We start from the raw sequence: 19,376 nt of genomic DNA, 5'->3' as shown, positions 1-19,376 counted from the left end.
TCACTGATATCATCATGTTCTGAAAAAAACTTTTCTGGCCATTATTCAACACCATAACTCAGGAACAGAGGGGGAGATAGTGATCATATTTCACATTTGGTCAGATACTGAATTGGTGACACTGTCCTTGGGGGCTCATCTTGAAACTTTGATGATTACATAGATCTTCTGTGATCTGCGCTGTCAGGTTGAAGAGTTAAAGCATCCACAGTTTAGAAATTTTTTGCTTCCCTTCAGCAACATCTATATTTTGATGTCTACTGTCAGTGAACTTTACCGGCCGAGCATGCGAACACATACAATGATTCCTTCAAAGCCTCCAAATGAGTCTGGACAGATGTGGATACAAACTTCAACTTGACTGGCTGGAGGAGACATTCAACCAAAAGGCGGTAATTCTAGTTTTTAGGTCTTTTATGTTTTATGTGTAGGTGTTATAGCAAAAGTGTGTCACCACTAAAAGGAGTGTATCTACAGGTCTACAGCTCCACAAGGAGATGCAGACGCAGCAGTTAGAACCTACAACCACCACGTAGTAGCAAAACATGAGTTGGACCTCAATTATCTTGGGGCCGGGAGTTATTTGGACTCGATATTTCATTTGAATCTGATGTTCAACACGTCTTTTGAATTGGCAGAAAGGCATAGATTGGTGGAGATAAAAAGTTCAACCTTGAAAACGCAGCATACAATCATAACAAGTGGTTTGGAAAAAGGACACATAAAGCATCCGTTTCTCTTCTCAGGCTCTCACACAACCTTTCATTAAGCAAACAGCTCACCCGATATATTTGCATGTTTAATTATCTTTTTACGTCTATGCTTACTTGATTCCAGCTTCTGCCTGGTAATAGCAAAGCCGAGAATCGTTCCTTTGTTCGGAGTTGCTCCCAATCCTCCACATTTTAAATGGTGTCCCCCTCCCGAGCTGTGATAATTGATGTATTTCCCATAAAGGAGTGGTAATTAAGATAATGAGATTTTCAGAAGCAAGTGTAGCATGCCAAAATGAGGGGGAGCATGTTTCAGGACTGGTTCACTTTAGCTTTATACATTTTCCTGTTTTTTTGTGTTTTGTTTTTTGTTTTTTTCCTCCAAATTGCACCAGCGCTCCTCTGTCGACTGACGTCTGCATCGTATCTGCGCTCTTCTTACCACACCTGCTTCCCCTTTCGTGTCCCATACACAGCTTGTCCTCATTTGTTTGCCCAGTGCATAATTAGCTATAGGATCACCCATTGTGTAATTATGTATTGCAGTTTGATATGTAATTAAAATTGTATCAGTATCTAGTGTAATTTGTGCTGTGTGATTACCTATTAACAGTGCAAACAGTTGTGCCTAAAAGCCCGTGACCGCCCCTCTCGTAGATGTCACTGTGCTCTTCACTCAGTATTTACATACGAGCAGGTGCTACATCTGAGCAGAGAAAAAAAAACTGAATTCATAACACAACACACACTCGCATTTAGGTCTACGTGGCCTCACAGGAACACTTCTTTCAGGCAGCTCTGGTAATTGTTAAATATGTTATCATGAAGCCTTAAACCCAGCACTTTGCAGGACCGTGCACTTTACTTCAGACAAGACTTTACTCTGCTGAATTACTTAGCGCAGCAACATCACATAGCTTGTTCCTCCCAAACACAGACACCAAAACAGAGAAGGGCTTTCAAACAGCTCGTTAGAGGGCTCCTATAATAAGGCTCCAGAAGAGGGCATGTGAGGACACTCTGAGGAAGCATCTTAATGAAAGCACGGGGCCACAAACTGGCCTGAATATGCCACCTTCACACATTCACCACTAAATAATTAGACTTGCCTGAAAAGCCTGCCTGGAGAGGTACTTCTGTTTTATTCAATAAGGCTTTTTTCATAGCGGGTTTAGAAAGTGCAGAATTAGTTTTTGCCTCTTGAGTGCAGGATAATACTTTACATGAGGCGTTCTTTTGTCTCTACATCTTTGTGTGCAGAAGTGTACTGCACGCAGTCAGAGGCTGCACTCCTCTCATCTGACTTACTGTAAAAAGACTGTACATAAATAAATGCATTAAGATCTCTACACACGAAAACATTTACATCAGGGGTCTCCAACCTTTTTTCCTCTGAGAGCTACTCATGTGTAGTAATATTTATTCACACTGCTGAACTCCACCCGAAACAGCTGAATAAGCTTCTTTTATGTAAACAAAAACAATTTGATACTCAACCTACGTTTTTTTAAAGTGTCAAATGAAGCGTTCTAAAATGAAATACCACTAATAAAATCTAGTGTTCCCCCTTTGATTGGGACCTCCTTCCCCTCCTGAAAGAAAAGGTCTAAGTCGAAGCCTAGTATATGGCTGGATCCTGTGTGAAACTGGAGGGCTTTTAATTTGAAAAGTTGTGACGTTCAGCACACCTGCTGTGTAACTTTAATCTCTTACTCAGTGACAGACACTTGCTTTATAGCTCTGGGCCCGCTGTTGCAATCCAGCCAAAAATATCTTATTTATTTATGAGCACCCGTGTCTTTCCAGCTCAGTGTGAGAGTCTCTGCTGTGTTTTGCAGGTGCTTTGAAGGTCGCAGTTTCTGTCCTCTGATCTCTGTGCGTCTCACTTAGGGCGGAGCTCCACCTCTGCTGCACTGACAACATGCGGAGCAGACACAGGTGAAGGAAGCGAGGGACAGGTTAAAAAAAAAAATAGATAGAGAATGCTGAAATGGATCGCCAAATATATACTTCAGCAGCCAGCAATATACCTGGGAGGCCCGCCCTAGTAAGTCTATGAGTGGGAAACATTGCGTATTGTTTCGAACCTTCTGTGATCTGCTCAGAAATGGGTAACAAGCTACTCTGTTGCTGGCGAGAGACGTGTTGGAAACCTGTTCTATTCCAGTGAATCCACGCTGAAACAAAACCGTCATACATTTCGGTAATTCAACACTGCAGACATTCAACGAGACAGCATGGTGGCTCGACATAGTTAGAGAAACCGCGGTACAGAAGGTGCGATTACCAGATGAGGAGCACTGATTCAATTGTACACTGGACAACCAACCGCTGCTCGAGCATGTAGGGTTTTTTTAGGGCTGAGCAGTGGGAGACTCAATTATTTTTTTCTGTTTTGTTTTCTGTGTCAAGTTTTCTTTTGGAAACTTTTCAAAATCGTATTAGTTAGCATTAAGAGTAATATTCACTTGTGTCTGTCACGACTTCGGTTTTCTGTTGTTTTGTCTATCACTCAGTTGGGTTTTTGTTTTCCTCACTTGTCTCTTGCTCTTTCTGCCCTTTTACACATTTCTGCCCACTTACATGTTTACTATATCATAGTCCCATACTGTCCTCATGCTCACACCAATCTAACCATAACACCAATGTAAAATTCAGTTCATGAGGCCATTGCCAATACGTTGAAGTGATTTTTAAGAAATGGATTTTTGCAACTATCTGCTTCACTGGTATCAAACTGTGGTTGTAAGCTTGGATATTCTCAGCTTTAAATATGTGTTACTATTGAAGTGTGAGGAAATTTCAGAAAACAAAAAGTACAAATGCAGAGGTTATTCTTGTCTTTCTAACTGGGAACAAGCTCCTTGTAATCATCTCATGTAGACACAGCCTCTCTATTTTCTCTCCCTTCCTGTTACTTATTAGTCATGTACATACAAGACCCTCTGTCTTTTCTCGGAACCCTTTAACCCTAAAGAGCAGCGCCTCTCTTGCAGAACACACAAACGCTTTTAACAACAATAAAACTGCTGCCTGTTCTGGGGCATCCCCCCGAGGAAGGACTTGAGCAGCAGGTCTGACATCCGTCGTATGGATGATTAGCGTCATTAGAGCATCAGCTGCTCCCTCTCACTCAGACACACGATTCTTCCCCTTCAAAGGCAGTTTGCCTCAGTTGTTGGTGTATCTCGTATCTTATTTAAATTGTGTCTTCTTTTTTTCTCTCTCTTTCAGCTCCTTTGACCGACAAGCCGCCAAAGATCCTGTTTCCCTCGGAAAACAGGATGAGCAACATGGAGCTTCAGCTAGGTAAGATCATCATGGGCTTTCCTCCAGCTGCAGTCAGGGCAATGTGTCATTTTCAAATGACAGGAAATGGATGGCTTTACAAAACCTCTCCATCACACCTCCACATGCAATGAATACATGATGCCGCTTTTATTTGCTGTAGAAATGGCAATAGAAAAACCAATTGTAAAAGCGGTTTTCCGTATATGCAAATGGTCGGCGCTAATGTCCCCAAGGCTGTTTTGTCAACAATAGACAGCCCATATGGTGCCAGAGTTCCATACGCTGGCTCACCACATGGAGAGGCGGCCGCTCTCTGTCGCCGTTGTTTGTCTTTTTTGACGTGGGGTCACAGCGGGCCTACCACGTGTGCACGCGTGCGTGAGGGAGTATATGAGTGTGGTTTGTTTGTTTGTTTGTTTGTTGGTTTTTTTTTCCTGTGACAGCATATTGCTTGATTTCTGGGCACAGTCCGTTGTCCACATGGTGTGTGCCGCTCTGTGAATGGCTAATGCGTCTGTCATGGTGAAGCCGATCAGACAAGACTGAGAGGTCTGGAAAGCGGAGAGGGATTGGAAGGGTATGTGACAGGAGGAGAGGGGAAAGGACAAAGACAAAGAAGGTGCAGTGATTCACTGAGTGCTTGCCTTTTGTCTTCTTTCTGATGCAGCTTGAATGCAGGTAGTTCATTTAAAATGCCTCCATGGTTGGCTGATCAAGAGTGAAAAATTGCTGCCGTTGATAAACTGACAGGCACAGCCTCACATGTCAGCCTACTCACACCCATGCATGAACAGGTTGCACAATGTGGGCCCTTCAGCTATTTGTGTCATTTGTCTCTTTCTTGATTCCACTGAGATTTTGGGGAAAGGGTTGACTTCTCCTTTAAAACTGTTTTGCAATTATTTAAAGATTCACTGTCAGTTCTTTGTTATGTTTGCTGCATCCCTGTGTTGTGGACTGTCTGCTCTTGTGTGTGTGTGTGTGTGTGTGTGTGTGTGTGTGTGTGTGTGTGTGTGTGTGTGTGTGTGTGTGTTTGTGTTAAAGGGTTGGTCTACTTCCATAAAGGCTGATGTAAATCTGTGTGGCAGAGGTCAAAATATCTATATATTTTTAGACCCTGGTATGGCTCAAACTGCAGATCCTACATATCCTATGATTCAATTCAATACTATGTCTTTGTTAAATCCTCTTTGCCTGGTAAATGCATGTATCTTTCAAACTCCCATGTCCCCAATTTGAAATGCAGTGTGTCTCTAAGCTCTAGCCAAGGCAAACCAGGTGAAATCCCTGGGCTAACTCTGTAGACCTAACAGAAGTCATAGTAGAGCCATAAAAGACATTAAACAGCTGTTTTCACAGGCTAATTGGCACTCTGATCTTCCAAGATAAGTAAAACCAGAAGAGTACTCTCTAATGGTATAGTACACAAGGCGTACCGTCAGCTACAGAAAGTTATGAGCAAGGTAGAGTCGGAGAGAAAGGAGTGTGTGATGTCGTGCAGCGAGCCCCCCAGGACTCTCGGCAGAGTGTCTAAAGCACATAGACATCGAAGTAAATATTTTACAGTCGGGCTCCATTTTATGCGCAAGAAAAGTTGTCTCTCCCTTCAAATGGGAGTTTCTCTGTTATTTAGCTTTATTTATTTATTCTCTTCTTCCTTAATATTTGTTGAGCCATGCCCTAAGCAGCTTTATAGAGCACTGTGGCAGATTTATGGTGGCCAGAACGTGCACAGAAAGTGCCGGGTCCCTTATGGCAGGTGGGAAATAGAGAGAGGGAGAGAAGTAGATGCGGGATCCTGTGGAGGCCGGTGGATGGGCAGTAAAATCAGAGTCATAAGCAGAGAGATAAATCTGCAACGCTGCCGGGAAACATAGACTCACTTTATCTCCTCTGCTGTTGCAACCAGCGCCGTTCTCAGACGGCCTCCATCGCAGCAAGCTTTACACAACATGCACACATAGTGCAGACATAAATAAAACACGTATATTACATAAACTCTCACAAAAGACATGCGGCAGAGATGCAGGGGAAAGTCAAGGAAGACGATGCAGAGTTCAGACCACGAAGAAATGAAACCGAAAGCGAGAGGTATCAGAGTGGTCATGACAAGAAGGGGTGTCTGAGAGAAGAGAGCATTGTTGAGAGGGTGGCACACCACGGGGAGATAGAAACAGGGCATGAGAGGGAGTTTGTCTCTGAAGGAGGTTTTGTCAGGGTGTCCCTTCCCCTTCTCGCCTCAGGTCTCCTCTGTTTTGATGTCTCTGCCACTGTGTTCTTTGCTGCTGAAGGGCCAAACTCCCACAGCTACACATCCTGTCACTCTGGACTCCACACATTAAACCCTTATGCCACGCCCAAACAGCAGTGTATGCATGCGTATGCGTGTGCGTCTCTCATCCCAGATCTCTACTTCAGGAATGCCCCGGGATGCTTGATTGTGCGTCTGCAGGCCGGTTTTATGTCACAAATATTACTTTTGGACATCTTGACATTTCTGCTGTAGTTTCTAAAAAAGAGGGGTGGGAAAAAATATTATGTAGGATGGTTGGATATTTGTCAGCAACCATCCAGTTATTCTTTTGCCAGATTTACTGCTGTCCCCCAGTGGCGAGTCGGTGAAGTCCACCTCCAATTCCTCCAGAATAGCAGGATGATTCATGTTGCGATGTACAGGGGCTGGTGAGAGGGAACTACACAAAAACACACACGCTTGCTGGATGTGTCATATCACACATAGCCCTGAATTTAAAACAGAGACGCGCACACACAGACTCACTGGCTTGGTGTTAATTCCCTCGGGATGATTTGTCATGGATTCACTGTCCTGGAGGGCGGGGTTGAGGGATTCAGCTCGCGCTTACACAGCACTCTTCATCTCACACACACACACACACACTCACACACACACACACACACACACACACACACAAAACATACACTGGCACGAACCCCCTCTGCTACTTGGGGTGGATAGGTCACACACACGCTTGCAGTGCAGTCCTCGGCAGCCGTGGGATAATTGTAAGTGATAGAGGATTTTACTGTCCCCCAAAGCCAGCAGATGGGTGCACTCTTGTGGAAAGGAATTAGAATCCATTATTTCAGAGCGCAGGACCCAACAGCCGAGGATGGGCAGCAGGAGGGAGAAGACTTTTACACCTACTCTGCACAGCTACACCCACATGTTGTCACGCTGTTCAGTCAGAGGAGGTAGGACCTGGAATAGACCGGCACTCAAAGATGCTGACGTTCCCAGTTCAGCAAATATGTCAGCAATGTGTATGTGAAAAGATAAATAGACAGACAGTGTGGATGTTATCTTCTTCCCTCAAGATTTAAAAAAAATCTCTCAGCTGGAACAAACAGTAAGATTTCAATTTAGTTTGACCAGATTGACTCCCCCTTCAAACCTCACAGAGGTCATGAAATAATAAACGGCCACATTAAAACATCAACGTCAAAGAAATATTAAAACATGACAAGTAATACTGGCATACAAGTGCTGCTGATTCAGAGCAGTGAGAAACAAGTTAAATGCTTTATTTATTTCAACTTTTATGTTATTGAGGAGTATTTTCATATTTTTTTGACATGATTCTCTGATAGCTATGTGGCTATGAAACATATCAGAAATTGTTCACTTTCACCAAAAACATTTGATTTGCTTTAAAACCTGCTGTGTTGAGTTTATTGAGTGATCCACTACTCTGAATTATACTTATACTATTCACTGATACTCTGATATTGCCACATAAAAGCAGCAGTTAAGCAGTGAGAATTACTAGCAAAATCCAAAAGCATTATGGTTTTGTTTTTTTCTATCTGCCTACTATCAAGGCTTGGACAAATTTCGACTTCTTTTCATTGTCACATATAATCTAAACCGACTAACACATAATGTGTATCGCCTCACTATTCCTCCTCTTCCCTCATTCCCCATTATAACCTCGTATCCATGTTCTTGTTCGCCCTTTTACTCCATCTGTTTCTATGGGTTTTTTTCATCACTTACCTCTCTTCTCTCCTCACTGCTTTACCTGCTGACTTCTGCTCGCATTGAGTTTTTAAGATTCTACAGTAGTGAGGACATTTTTGAGCTCAAACAGCGAGCCTTGACAACAAACACGCCACCTCTTCCATGGAGAAGGGTGAAATTGAAATTGACATCACTCTGGTGAGCGACAAAAGGTCAATGCAAACTCACTTCATTAAATTACTCTGACTCTTTTCTGCCTCTGTTTCCGTCTGCAGCCTTACAAACACACAAACACAGACACTCTTTTTTTTTCCCTTACCCACCTCAGCACATCTTTGACAGATCCTCTCGATCCCACTCACCTCAGTTCTCCTTTTCTTCACTTCAGACATGCCTGAAAGCATCTGAGGAAGCGCGCATGTAGTTCATGTTTGAATTACATCTCTCGTCTTATGTAAAGTAATCGGTTGAGAGTAGACGTGAGCAAGCAGTGGTAGAAGTAATGAGACCTTGTATTTAATTAAAAGCAGCGTGAAAACTGTCTGTTAGAAGACAAAACCTCTATTCAAAGTTTTACTTAAGGACAAAAGTAATGGCATCAAAATGTACTTAAAGTACCAAAAGTAAAACTACTAATTATGCAAAATGTTTTTTTTTTTTTTTTTTTTTTAATAAGGCATACTATATAATCATATTATAATTTTTGAAAATGAATGTGTGCCTCACTTTAATGTGGAAGCTGCTGGGTAGCTTGAGTATTTTCCCTGGGGTCAATAAAGCCTTATTTTAATCTATTATAATACACAACTATTAATTTGTTCATCCCATTTTGTGTTATTAATCTCAATACTAAAGTAAGTGAAGTTAATAAATAGATGTAGTGAGGTAAAAAGAACAACATTTCCCCCTGAATTGGAGTGTAGTAGCAGGACAAGCAAATGCCTCAAAGTAAAGTATCTGAAAATAATACTTAATTACAGTACTCGAGTAAATGTACTTAGTTCCCCTCCTGCCCTGTGCTGAAGTGCAGTATGTGTATATCCTTTAGAGAGAACAGCCGCAAAGCCTTCTCTCAGCTGGCTGCGTGTTTAGGGATGTTAATTTTTTGTGATGAATGACATATTTTTATTGTAACAGAGAGGGAAGGAATCACACACAGAGCTCGTAAAGGTCACACTGCAGATACGTCATCGTCCCAGTCCCACAGTGACCCAGCGTTAAGTAACCCACGGTGACCGGTAACTAGTGTGTCAGCAAAACAAAGCTAAATGTTTAAGCATGTGAACGGTCGTCATTAATCATTGAGTCTTGCGCTGAGAGCAGGAGGCTACAGCATGATAAATGAACTAACAGCGCCTCTACACATGCCTAACAGGGAAGAGAGGGCGAGAGAGGAAGGCAGGGAAGTGAGGAAATATACAAAAACAGAGACGGACGCAGCGCCACATAGCACACAATAGAGTCAAACACAAACATCCCACTGTTCATCACGCTGTACACTGTGCAGAGGTTTGTTTACAGCGCCTTTGAATTCACTCAGTCAGACTCAGTTCCCCTCAGTCACAGTCAATCAGGCCATGAGAAATAAACCCACTTTCGATTCATACCAGGTTTCTCTGAGGCACCAAGCAGACATCGGACTGTGAGCCACTGTCTTCGAGCAGCTGTATTTTTAACGATATGTCCAGCACTGTTGGTTTTAATAGACTTAATCATCAGCCGCTGATTCACCATGTTGTATTAGAGGCAGTCAGTGAGAAAAGGCTGTGTGACCGGCTGCACAGTCCAGAAATTCAGTGATTTCACCGATTTAGTGCGGCCCCTCCTTAGTTTTTGCCTTTTCTCTTTTTCTGTTGGCAGAGTTCGGAACAGCAGTTCAAAGCAAAGCGTTTAAGAGTGTCAGACTGATTTATCAGTCATAGTGTCCATTCATCTCCCACTTAGTCTGCACTGAACTGTTGCACTGAGTCTGTCCACCATACAAAAAAATTATCCCATAGAGCTTTTGTACAGCTTAGTACTAGTCTTGCTCAACCAACTTATTTCTTACAGCTTCACTATGATTATAGTCCAGAAACCCTCTTTGCATTAAGGTTTTCTCAGCCACACTGAAGGGAGGACCGATCGGCAACTAGTGGGTGTGGCCAAGTGCGTTGACACTGAAGTCAAATATCGAGGATTTGAGGTTTTCTTTAAAAGTCTGCAAAGGTCATTTACAGACATGGTGTTGTAGTCTGCACACACTGGGGGAGGATCTCTGTTGTTTACAGCTTGGTGAGTTTCAGCATACAACATATGGTGGTCAATGCCAACTAGTTCAAGGCTGTTCCAATAGTTTCCAAATTATCCCCAGATTGACTCCCAGTAGGATGTAACACCGGAAACAACCTCAATGGTGTGTGCCTGGACCCATTTATTCATGCCATGAATTTTGGTCCAATAATACCGGACTAGTTCATTACGATCCACAGCCACGTTTTAAAGTTACACAACCTCTAGTGGTCATGTAAATAACAACAATCTGGTGTCATGCAGGAATGACACAGTTAAGATGTCTGTATAATGTTTGTTTTTTTCCATGTTAGAAGCAGGTGGATTGGCTGAATGGTTCGATACAACAGCAGGCTTTAGCTGTATGTTGTTCCGAGACAGTTTTACATGTGCAGTCACCTGTCACAAATGTCTGTGCCTGTATTCTGTATTCCAGCACTGGGAGTAATATAAAATACAAATAGGACCTTACTGAAGTCTACCTGCTAAACACCACTTAAAATATACATGAACTGTTTTAGGAAATTCAATATAATAAATATATGGCTCTTATAAAACACTTATGGCACAAGGCTATGAATGGGGTAAACAAAACAGTTTGGTTTGTGTGTCTGGGATGTTTTTGGGAGGAGAAAACACAGCATGTTGGCTGTCAGCTGATTGTCTTTGCGACCTAGAAGATGTGAGTCAATGCGAGTTGACGGCTCGGCCGCTATTTGTTTGGGTTTGCTGCGTCAGGTCCATAAGGCCTAACCCCAACCAGGAGAACAGATCTGCTTCATCTCTGTCTGACCTCATCTGCCTCTGATGCTCACTGAGAGGTAATCAAAGGAAAAGGAACGACCCCCCTCATCCCTGCATCACTCTTTGTTTGATACAACAAGGGCAGAGAGGGGAGACATAATGAGACGTGTTGTATGAAGAGGGTCTCTACTTTCAGAAACTGCCCTTTCATCCTCTTCCAGTCACCACCAACTCTGTTCGGTCATGGTAGCAATGGCAAGGTCAGGGGATATCATCCATAAGATGCAATGGAAATTGAGCAATTGACCCATTTAGCAGAACGAGATGGATGTACAGTAACGAGAAACGATGGAGGGAGGATGGAGAAGTGAGAAAATTATGACAAGGAAAGGGAGCGATCGAGGTGGAGGGGGGAGGGGGCTGGCACTGGAATGACATGCATGAACAGCAAAGCGAGCAGGGGAAAAGACGGCTTTGCCATTCACTTTGAAGCTTGCTCCACTTCTGTCTCTCTTACGTAACAGAAAAATGAAGAAAAACAAGTGCCAAAAAAACTAGGCAGGGTGGAGAGAATGAGAGAAAATATGAGAAAAAAAAAAAAAAAAGGGGGGGGAGGAGGCAAGACAGCGACTCTAAACTTCAGGGCTCTGATGTTTCCGGCATGCAAGTGGCTGTATCTGGACGATGGAGTTAGTCACCATGCTGCACCGAGCTTTGGTGTTGAGAGAGGGGTAAAAAGAGTTAGAGGGAGATCAGTTGGTGGTGTGAAGAGAGACAAGAAAGGAGTATTGAGAGGAGGCGGTTGGACAGGAAAAGATAAGGAGACAGAGGAGGAGGGATAAACAGAGAGGAGAAGAGAGGGACCACACTGAGCATTTGAACCCCAGAGATCCGTCTACCGTAGCTCTCTTTCTGCTTCTCTTTCTCGGTGTTACATAAGCGGATCTCTCCATCCTCACTGCTGACAAGTATTAAGAGACCAGCTGAGGCCCCTTCACATACGTCTGTTCTTTGTTAACCAAGGACGACCCCCGGCTGGAGGCCACAGCTCCATCCAGCAGCGAGGAGCACTGTTGCTCTTTAGCTACCACCTCTGTTACCGCTGCCCTCTTTCTGCTCTACTTTTGCTTTTGTATGACAATCAATCTTCGTGATGTCACCATCGCCCACGGCAGTGAATGTTGCTATGGAGATCAGTAGATCTGCAGTGAACTACTGCCTTAGGGAGAGTGTGTGTGCACGCTTGCATTAGTGCGTGTGTTTGTGTGTGCATCTTTCTGAGGCTGTGCACACGGTTCATCTTTAATTGCCATCTGCAATCTGCATCCTGAACACAGTAAGTAATTCGAAGGGCCCAGCATGTGGTAAATAGCTGAGACTCATTTACAAGTGTGTTAATGGACTTTCTCTGTCTTTTGTCTTTCTTGTTTCCCCCTTCTCTCACCCACTCTCTTCCTCTGCTCGTCTTTCTGTATCCATCTCTCTCTCCCTCTCTCTCTCTCTCTCTCTCACTTTCCCCTCTCAAAATATACTGCAGAGTAGAGTAACAGTATGGAAGTGGTTTGTGCATAATTTGCATAATTTTATGAATAAACACATAGGCAGATAATTATCTTCAATTTTGTCATTACTGTAAACATTGCTGGATCGACTATGATTGGCTGCTGCCTGTATTTTAGAGAATAGAATAGCCTGCGGGGATGCTTAAGGGGAAGTATAGCCAGCTTGAAATGAATTGAGGTTTTCCAAATTTGAAAGTCTCGTGACTGCTGAGGAAAAGTGCTTAGGATGAAAGAAAAAGTGTGGTAAATTTGAAATAAAAAACCAGATGAACCTTTTTAACTGTAATTTACCCAGTGGAGGGATGAGAGAAAGCTGCGTTTCTTTTAGCTATTTTAGCCTATGCTTGCAATTTCTTCCTTCTTTTCAGCTCTTTTCTCCTCCCAGCGTCTTTTCCTTCCTGCCTTAACTACTCTCTTCAATGCCTGAAATGTGTTATTAGTATTAAACAATGGAAGAAGAGGCATTTTAAGTACAAGCTTTACTTTTCTTAATAACTACCCTACGTGGTAATAATTACCCCCTTTGAAACAAAAGGGAAAAAACACTTCTTGGGTTACTAGGCAATAAGCGTGCAGCTGGAGCTGAGTGTTAGATGTGTTTTTGTGTGGGTGCACATTTAAATATACTCATGTAATGTATAGTTTAGCACTTCGTTTTCAGAATGTTTTTGTCATCCACTTTACTGACAGCTTAAATTAGTTTCAACAACCAAAAGAAAACCAAAACAATCACTGTCGTGTTTTTTTCTGTTTAGTTTGGTTTCTTATTTCTTTAATGGTGATTTTTAGGAGATTTTAAGGTTTTCTGTTTGACACAATTGGATTATGTATGTGTATGTTGTCATTTCACCACACACACAAATCCTTAATTTCACTACCAGTTGCCAGCACTGCTTTAAAGATTAGGTTTGGATTTTTTTTTCACTGTCACTGTAAGAATTCCTCCTCTTCATAGTTGCTGTGAATCAATGCTTCAATGTGACTACATTGCTACATCACAGATGTTTGACAACATCCATTGTCCTCAATCTGTTCAAAAATGTATTCTGAAGTTTATTCAAGTGGGTTTTTTTTGTCCTGAAAGTCTCTTTCACTGCCATTCAGTAAGGGAAACACTGGGAGGGAACAGAAGAGGGGAATTTGGAGCCAAAAGGCTATCTTTAGTTTGGATAGTTGATTTATCAGACAGCTGAAGTTGCATATTAGCTTTGTTTGAACTTTGCAAAGAAGAACTGTGGATTTTGTATCCTATCTTGCTCAGACAGATTGACTATTTATCTCGCAATACAAAAGCCAGTTCCAATCCAAAGTGCTATTCTTTTTTCACCAAATTTAAAGATTCTTTTCCAAACAACAAAGTAACACGAGTCAAGTGACTAACAGCAATGGAAAAGACATCCTGGTGGTGATGGAAATGGAGAAGCCTCAAGGAAACCGACTTGATGACTTTATACAGCAACGTTTCTTGAAGGACTCGGCCAGAAGAGACAGAATAAAAGTGCTCATGGGTTCTCTGAAGTGCTCTCTCTTAAATCTTTTTCACCAGCCACAGCCTTGAAACTTGCTCAAACTGGGAACACCAGACTTTATTCGTCTCTACTAACAACAGACCTTGCAATCAGGCAGTCATTGTGACCCTCCAAAGATAATTTTCCTTTCCAGATACAAATTTCTTTAAAGTTTCCCTGCTTTTTTTTCCCCTCTTTTTTTTTTTTTATCAGCGATCAGGATTACCTTCCTAAACTTTGACCAGTTGGCATCAGGGGAAGATAGACTTTGGAATGAATGTACATTGTTAAAGTCTGGTCGATACCTGATCCACTTCCATAATAAGGTCAATTTTTGCACTGATATCTGTCAAAATGAGGAATCAATCAACATGACACTGTATCAAAATGACAATGTATACTCTACTTCGACCCTGCCATTCCTGTGGTTTAATAACAAATACCTGCTGTCTTTAGAAACCTCTTAACTGGCTCCCGTTGAGCCCACATTGATCTCAGTGACTCAGTGCATGTGAGATTGAGAATATGGATTGTTTTTTGATAAAAGACAGCTTTCTCGCTGCCTCGGCTTTCTCCTTCATGCGCGCTTATCTCAGTTTTATGTTTCAGGCTAAAGACTGTGACAATGGGGGCAAGCTCCCTTAACTATCTCGCAGTCAAGATCTCTTATTTTTATTGCCTCTGTTCAGCGGAATTAGGTAAATCCACATAATCTACCAAACCAATCACATTCTTGACGAGTTCTGGCTCAACTACCATCACTCTCCACTGCTTTGAATTGAGTCTTCTCTCTCCTTAAATCTCCTTTACCTCATTTGCATGGGATTTAATACAGCAGTGGAAACTTCCCTCATTATTCTTCTCAGCCTTGTGTAGCATACGACAAAGAACCAGGCAGTTTGTGAAGCTGTCTTTTACCTGCTGGTAAGTTAAAATCAGTCAGTTTCTCTTCCAGTCAAGACAATCATGAGGCTAACCTTACATGACTTGTCTTGGGATAAAGCAGCATATGAATATGTGCTAGATATGTGCTTTTTTCCATTTTTCCTTTTCATGTCAAAAGGAGATTATTTTCAAACTGAAAGTATGAAACTACAGTATTTGGCTTTCAGTCTGATTATTAGGATAAATCTAGGACTCTGTTATCTTCACATCCTTATCTGACTTCTTTCTCACATCACGCATGTCTCAGGAGCACAGTGGGAAGCTTCTGCATTATGTTGCTCGCACTTATGATGTCTAATTCAAACCAAAACAGAAAGTTTATTATCCTGAGTAGATCCTTAACCAAAGTGCTGCATCTCACAGCGTTATGTAACAGAACTCAAAGCTGATGCTACGAAGTGTAAAAGTCTAGTCAGAGGAAGTTTTTTTTGTTTGTTTGTTTCTTAAGTGCTGCCATGTCTGACATGGACACTGTCACACTGTTTGCTCACATTCATACTTAAAATATCTAATGCCAATCCTCTCCCAAAACAAGTTTTTTTTATGTTCCTGTTGTTGAATGTTTAAGTTTCAATATTTGCAGAGTTTTATACTACTGATTTTATTTTCATCTGCTGAAGAGGGAAAGTTTCTGTTTATCACTGAAAAACAAACTTTACGGGGACAGGCCTACGAGCAGGGTTTGTGACATCACAAACCGTTTGGAAGCCAATTCTGGTCCAACAGTCAACTTACACAGGTATAATGTGGAAACTTGAAACCTCCAGTGCTCGTACACTGAGACTGGACTTTACAGTGAAGTGTGAGACATCTTCTGTCCAGCAGTCAAACTTAAAAATTACAAGTATATTTATAGATTCTGTCATTTTTAATGATTGAAGAGTAGATGTCATTTTAAGAAGTTTTACAAGTGCATTTTTTGTGGAAAAACCATATTCTTATTCAAAGTTTAGTATTTTTCAGGCATCTTAAAACATGTCTGGAGAGGATCTTAAAAAAAAAAATCAAAAAAAAAAAAATCTTGTGTGATGGAAAAAGAAGGAGCCCGTGATTCCGACTCCAGAGATTGTTGTTTGTGTCCCAAACCATGAAAGCCCCTTTTCGGTCATGGAATTTATAAATAAGAGTTGTGTTTTGATTGTAAATCGCTTTTCTTTTTATAGTTTCTAGAGGAATTTGTGTATACCATGAGCAAAATGAATACAAAATAAAAACTTTTCCCTTAAAGTTCCCGTTAGCCACATCTACTCCTCCAGGCCAGATGATGAGACACTGCCAAACAAACGTCTCTGGGTCATCTCACCTCGTGTTGCTGTCATTGTCTGTGTCAACAGTCAGAGGTAAATTCTTGCAGAGCTCCCACCATCTGTCCTCTGCTGCCGGCTGGCAGTGGACGCTGTTTGTTGTGAGGACGCGCCAATCTGAGAGGTCTGACTCTTCACCTCAAATCCACCACGACTTCACTTGTCAGGTGACAGTGTGTTTGTGTGGCATTTGTAGAAAGGGCTCATTATTTTTGGTTTTGATTTTCTTTTTTCAAACAAGTTTGAAAAATCATGTTGAACATTTTGATTTTTTTTTTCTTGTTTGATTTATATTTACTGACTTAGTGGCACATTGGTGCTTACCATTTTCTTCACATTTACTACCCTTGTTTACCAAATCTTTTTAAACAGTGTTTTCTCATTCAAAATCAGTTTAAACTTTTCTGGTTGTATTAGAATTAACAGTGGAAATCTGTAAAACCAACAATTATGACTCTTGTATTTAAATAATATCATTATAATTTTGTATGCTTTTTATAAACCTATTTAAGTATCACAATGTAAGTCTGGCCCTTTTTCTATGTGAGGCGTGGACAGCAGACATTACCTTGGACTCCTTGCTGCTATATTAATCTCCTTTCTGGCCTCTTCTAGCTTAAGTTTTCTTCTACTCTGTGGCTTTTCTAATTACATGCACTTCCCTATTAGAGATAACGTGACCTTTTGTGTGTTGGCAGCTTTCCGTGTGACCTTTAAGAGTGAGGCAAACTGAGAACAGATGTGGATCGAGTGGAGCATAATGTGGAGCTAAAGTGGACTCCATCACCGAGTCAGCCCGAGTGGGCCATTACAACATTTTGTCCTCAACTGGAAAATGAGAAAATTAGTCACCTTTACGTACGCGCAAGTGTAGTGGAGTTTACAAGGACTTCTCTGACCTCATCTCTTGTTCTCTTCAGCAGAGCAGGCCCACCAGATGTTTCTCAAGTGATCTGTCACTTTCACTCTTTGCTGGTGTTCCTCCTCATCAACTTTTCCTCGCCACTCATTGGTTTTGGACTCCTGCCTCTGTTGTCTCTCTGCGGCTTCATCACGCTTTCAATTCATCACTGTCTTTTTTTGCGAGTCCCATTTCTAGACGGGTTTTTTTCCCCACTGAAACCAAGGTGGCGATAAGGAATCATCCTCCACTTTAATTTACAACCTTCTTCTGAAGCATATGATTTTTAGAGCTGCCGTGAAATTAACGTTGGCCTGTTTATGTTCATGCTTCCTTTTAGTTAAGCTACTTTTTAGAGTGCATTTTGAAAATAAATTGTCTTTACCCCCTCTATATACTTTACTCACCGAGTGAGTGAGTGATAATTATAGTGAAGGTAATTTAAGGAGAAGGGTATGTCAAACATGAGGGCCTGGCTTTATGGTTGTAGTTAATGTTTAGCAGCTGGTTAGAAAGAGCGGTGAAAAATGCGTATTTTTACTGTATACACGAGCACAGCATCAACACTATAATGGTCTCTTTCCTTCAATCAGGCTCCCTCTTTCTTTGTGTATGTGGTTACTCAAGCATGCATTCATCTTATTTTCAGCAGAACAACAGTATTCCCTTCTGGCTTTAACTCTGTTTGTGAAACAAATAACTTTTCATTACCTGGATTCCCCGTGCTCTGCAGGTAGTTTGGCTTTTCACCTATGTGAATTAACAGCACGCACACGCACGGATGAACACACCAGGATACAGACCACACATGCATGCAAACAGACACACACTGCCAGGCCCGACTGCACAGCTGTTGTTCATGTGTTGTCGATCAATGCCTGTTCTGTGCACGCATTTTTCTCCACAGCCACATCCTTCAGGTCTTCCTGTGAGACTGTGGTTTTCAATTGGTGGGTCGTGACTCAAAAGTGGTTCGCTGTGCCATTTTGAGTGGGTTGCCAATGTGAGCGGGGCAGAAAAAATGGTCAGTTTTTATCATTTTGAAGTGAACGGAACTTCATCAGCTAAGTAATCATGACAGTAATGTCCAAAACAAACATCCCATTTGTCACTATTTAGCTCACATTAATGATTAGGTGAGTCAGCTTTTACATTTACTTCAAGGTGAGTCTGAGGTTTTTTTTGCATTTTACACAATTCAGTTTAGATTCTTAAAACTTGAACAGCATTGCCAGTTTGAATTTTTTTGAAAAAGCAAAGATGGTTGTAGTTCAAGGTAAATCTGTCTTTTTATTTAATTGGGTTTTGAACCCTAGTTGTACTTTTGTTTTATTTTTTTCATATTTTTTTTAAAGTACACAAAGGCATCATGTATTACACACTATCTTCTTGGGTGTGAATTTGAGTGGCCCAGAAATTTTTATCATGTGGACCATGACTTGATGACAAATGAAAAATTTCTATCCTGAGGCAAGACCAGTAAAACACCGCTGTCATCGCCATGTCAGTTGAATCCCAGACACCTCAGACCACAGTCATGCAAAAAAGCTCGGCAGCTCAGCTGGACAACTTGGCTCATTTTATTTAACGCAACCTGAGAAATAAGTCAAGTAAAGTATGTTTGGAGTAACTGATCTCTCAGCAGGAACAGCCTGGGTGTCCCATCATGGCTTTTACCCTGACTGGGCACAATCCTCTTTTTGGGGAGTCCAGCACCAAGCTGTAGCTGGTTTGGTTTTCACCTTAAAAAAAAAAAAGCAGTAGTCCTGCCCTGAACTAATTTGGCGCAGCATAATGTGTGAAGTCACTTTGATTTGCCTCTAAAGTTGCTATCATGTTGGGACAGAGGCAGTCATATTACACATTCACATTCACACACAATGTGACAACGAATACGCTGATTTCCCAGCTGGGTGCTACAACATATAATTTTAATTTTGATTGTTCCAGTTTCTGCAGAGTGATGTGGTTGTCTTGGTGGGAATGATAGCGCAGTGCAGTGGAAAAATACCGAATGGTAATGATATCCTACAAGAGAAGTTCCAGTCGTGCAGCGATAATCATTTCTACAGGATTAAGTCCTGACCCACATCAGCCGGGCATATTAGCATTCTGAGAGAGTACTGCGGCAAGATCCCATACAGACTAAATGCCTGCA

The 19,376-nt window shown here is 41.7% G+C and overlaps 1 protein-coding gene across 5 annotated transcripts in view; it reads left to right on the top strand.

Moving 5' to 3' along the window:
- The window catches only part of il1rapl1a (interleukin 1 receptor accessory protein-like 1a), a 159,049-nt gene that overhangs the window by 104,790 nt on the left and 34,883 nt on the right, over positions 1 to 19,376 (top strand). For all 5 annotated transcript variants that reach the window (XM_069154178.1, XM_069154176.1, XM_069154180.1 and 2 more), the window contains exon 6: positions 3,948 to 4,022. In XM_069154178.1, the coding sequence (XP_069010279.1) occupies positions 3,948 to 4,022 (75 nt within the window). The remainder of the gene's footprint in view (positions 1 to 3,947; positions 4,023 to 19,376) is intronic.

The sequence above is a fragment of the Embiotoca jacksoni genome, unplaced genomic scaffold, assembly GCF_022577435.1.
Source record: "Embiotoca jacksoni isolate LCO1_2020_lvr unplaced genomic scaffold, fEmbJac1.0.p SCAF_2, whole genome shotgun sequence".
NCBI lineage: Eukaryota > Metazoa > Chordata > Actinopteri > Embiotocidae > Embiotoca > Embiotoca jacksoni.
This window is presented reverse-complemented; position numbering and strand designations above follow the sequence as displayed.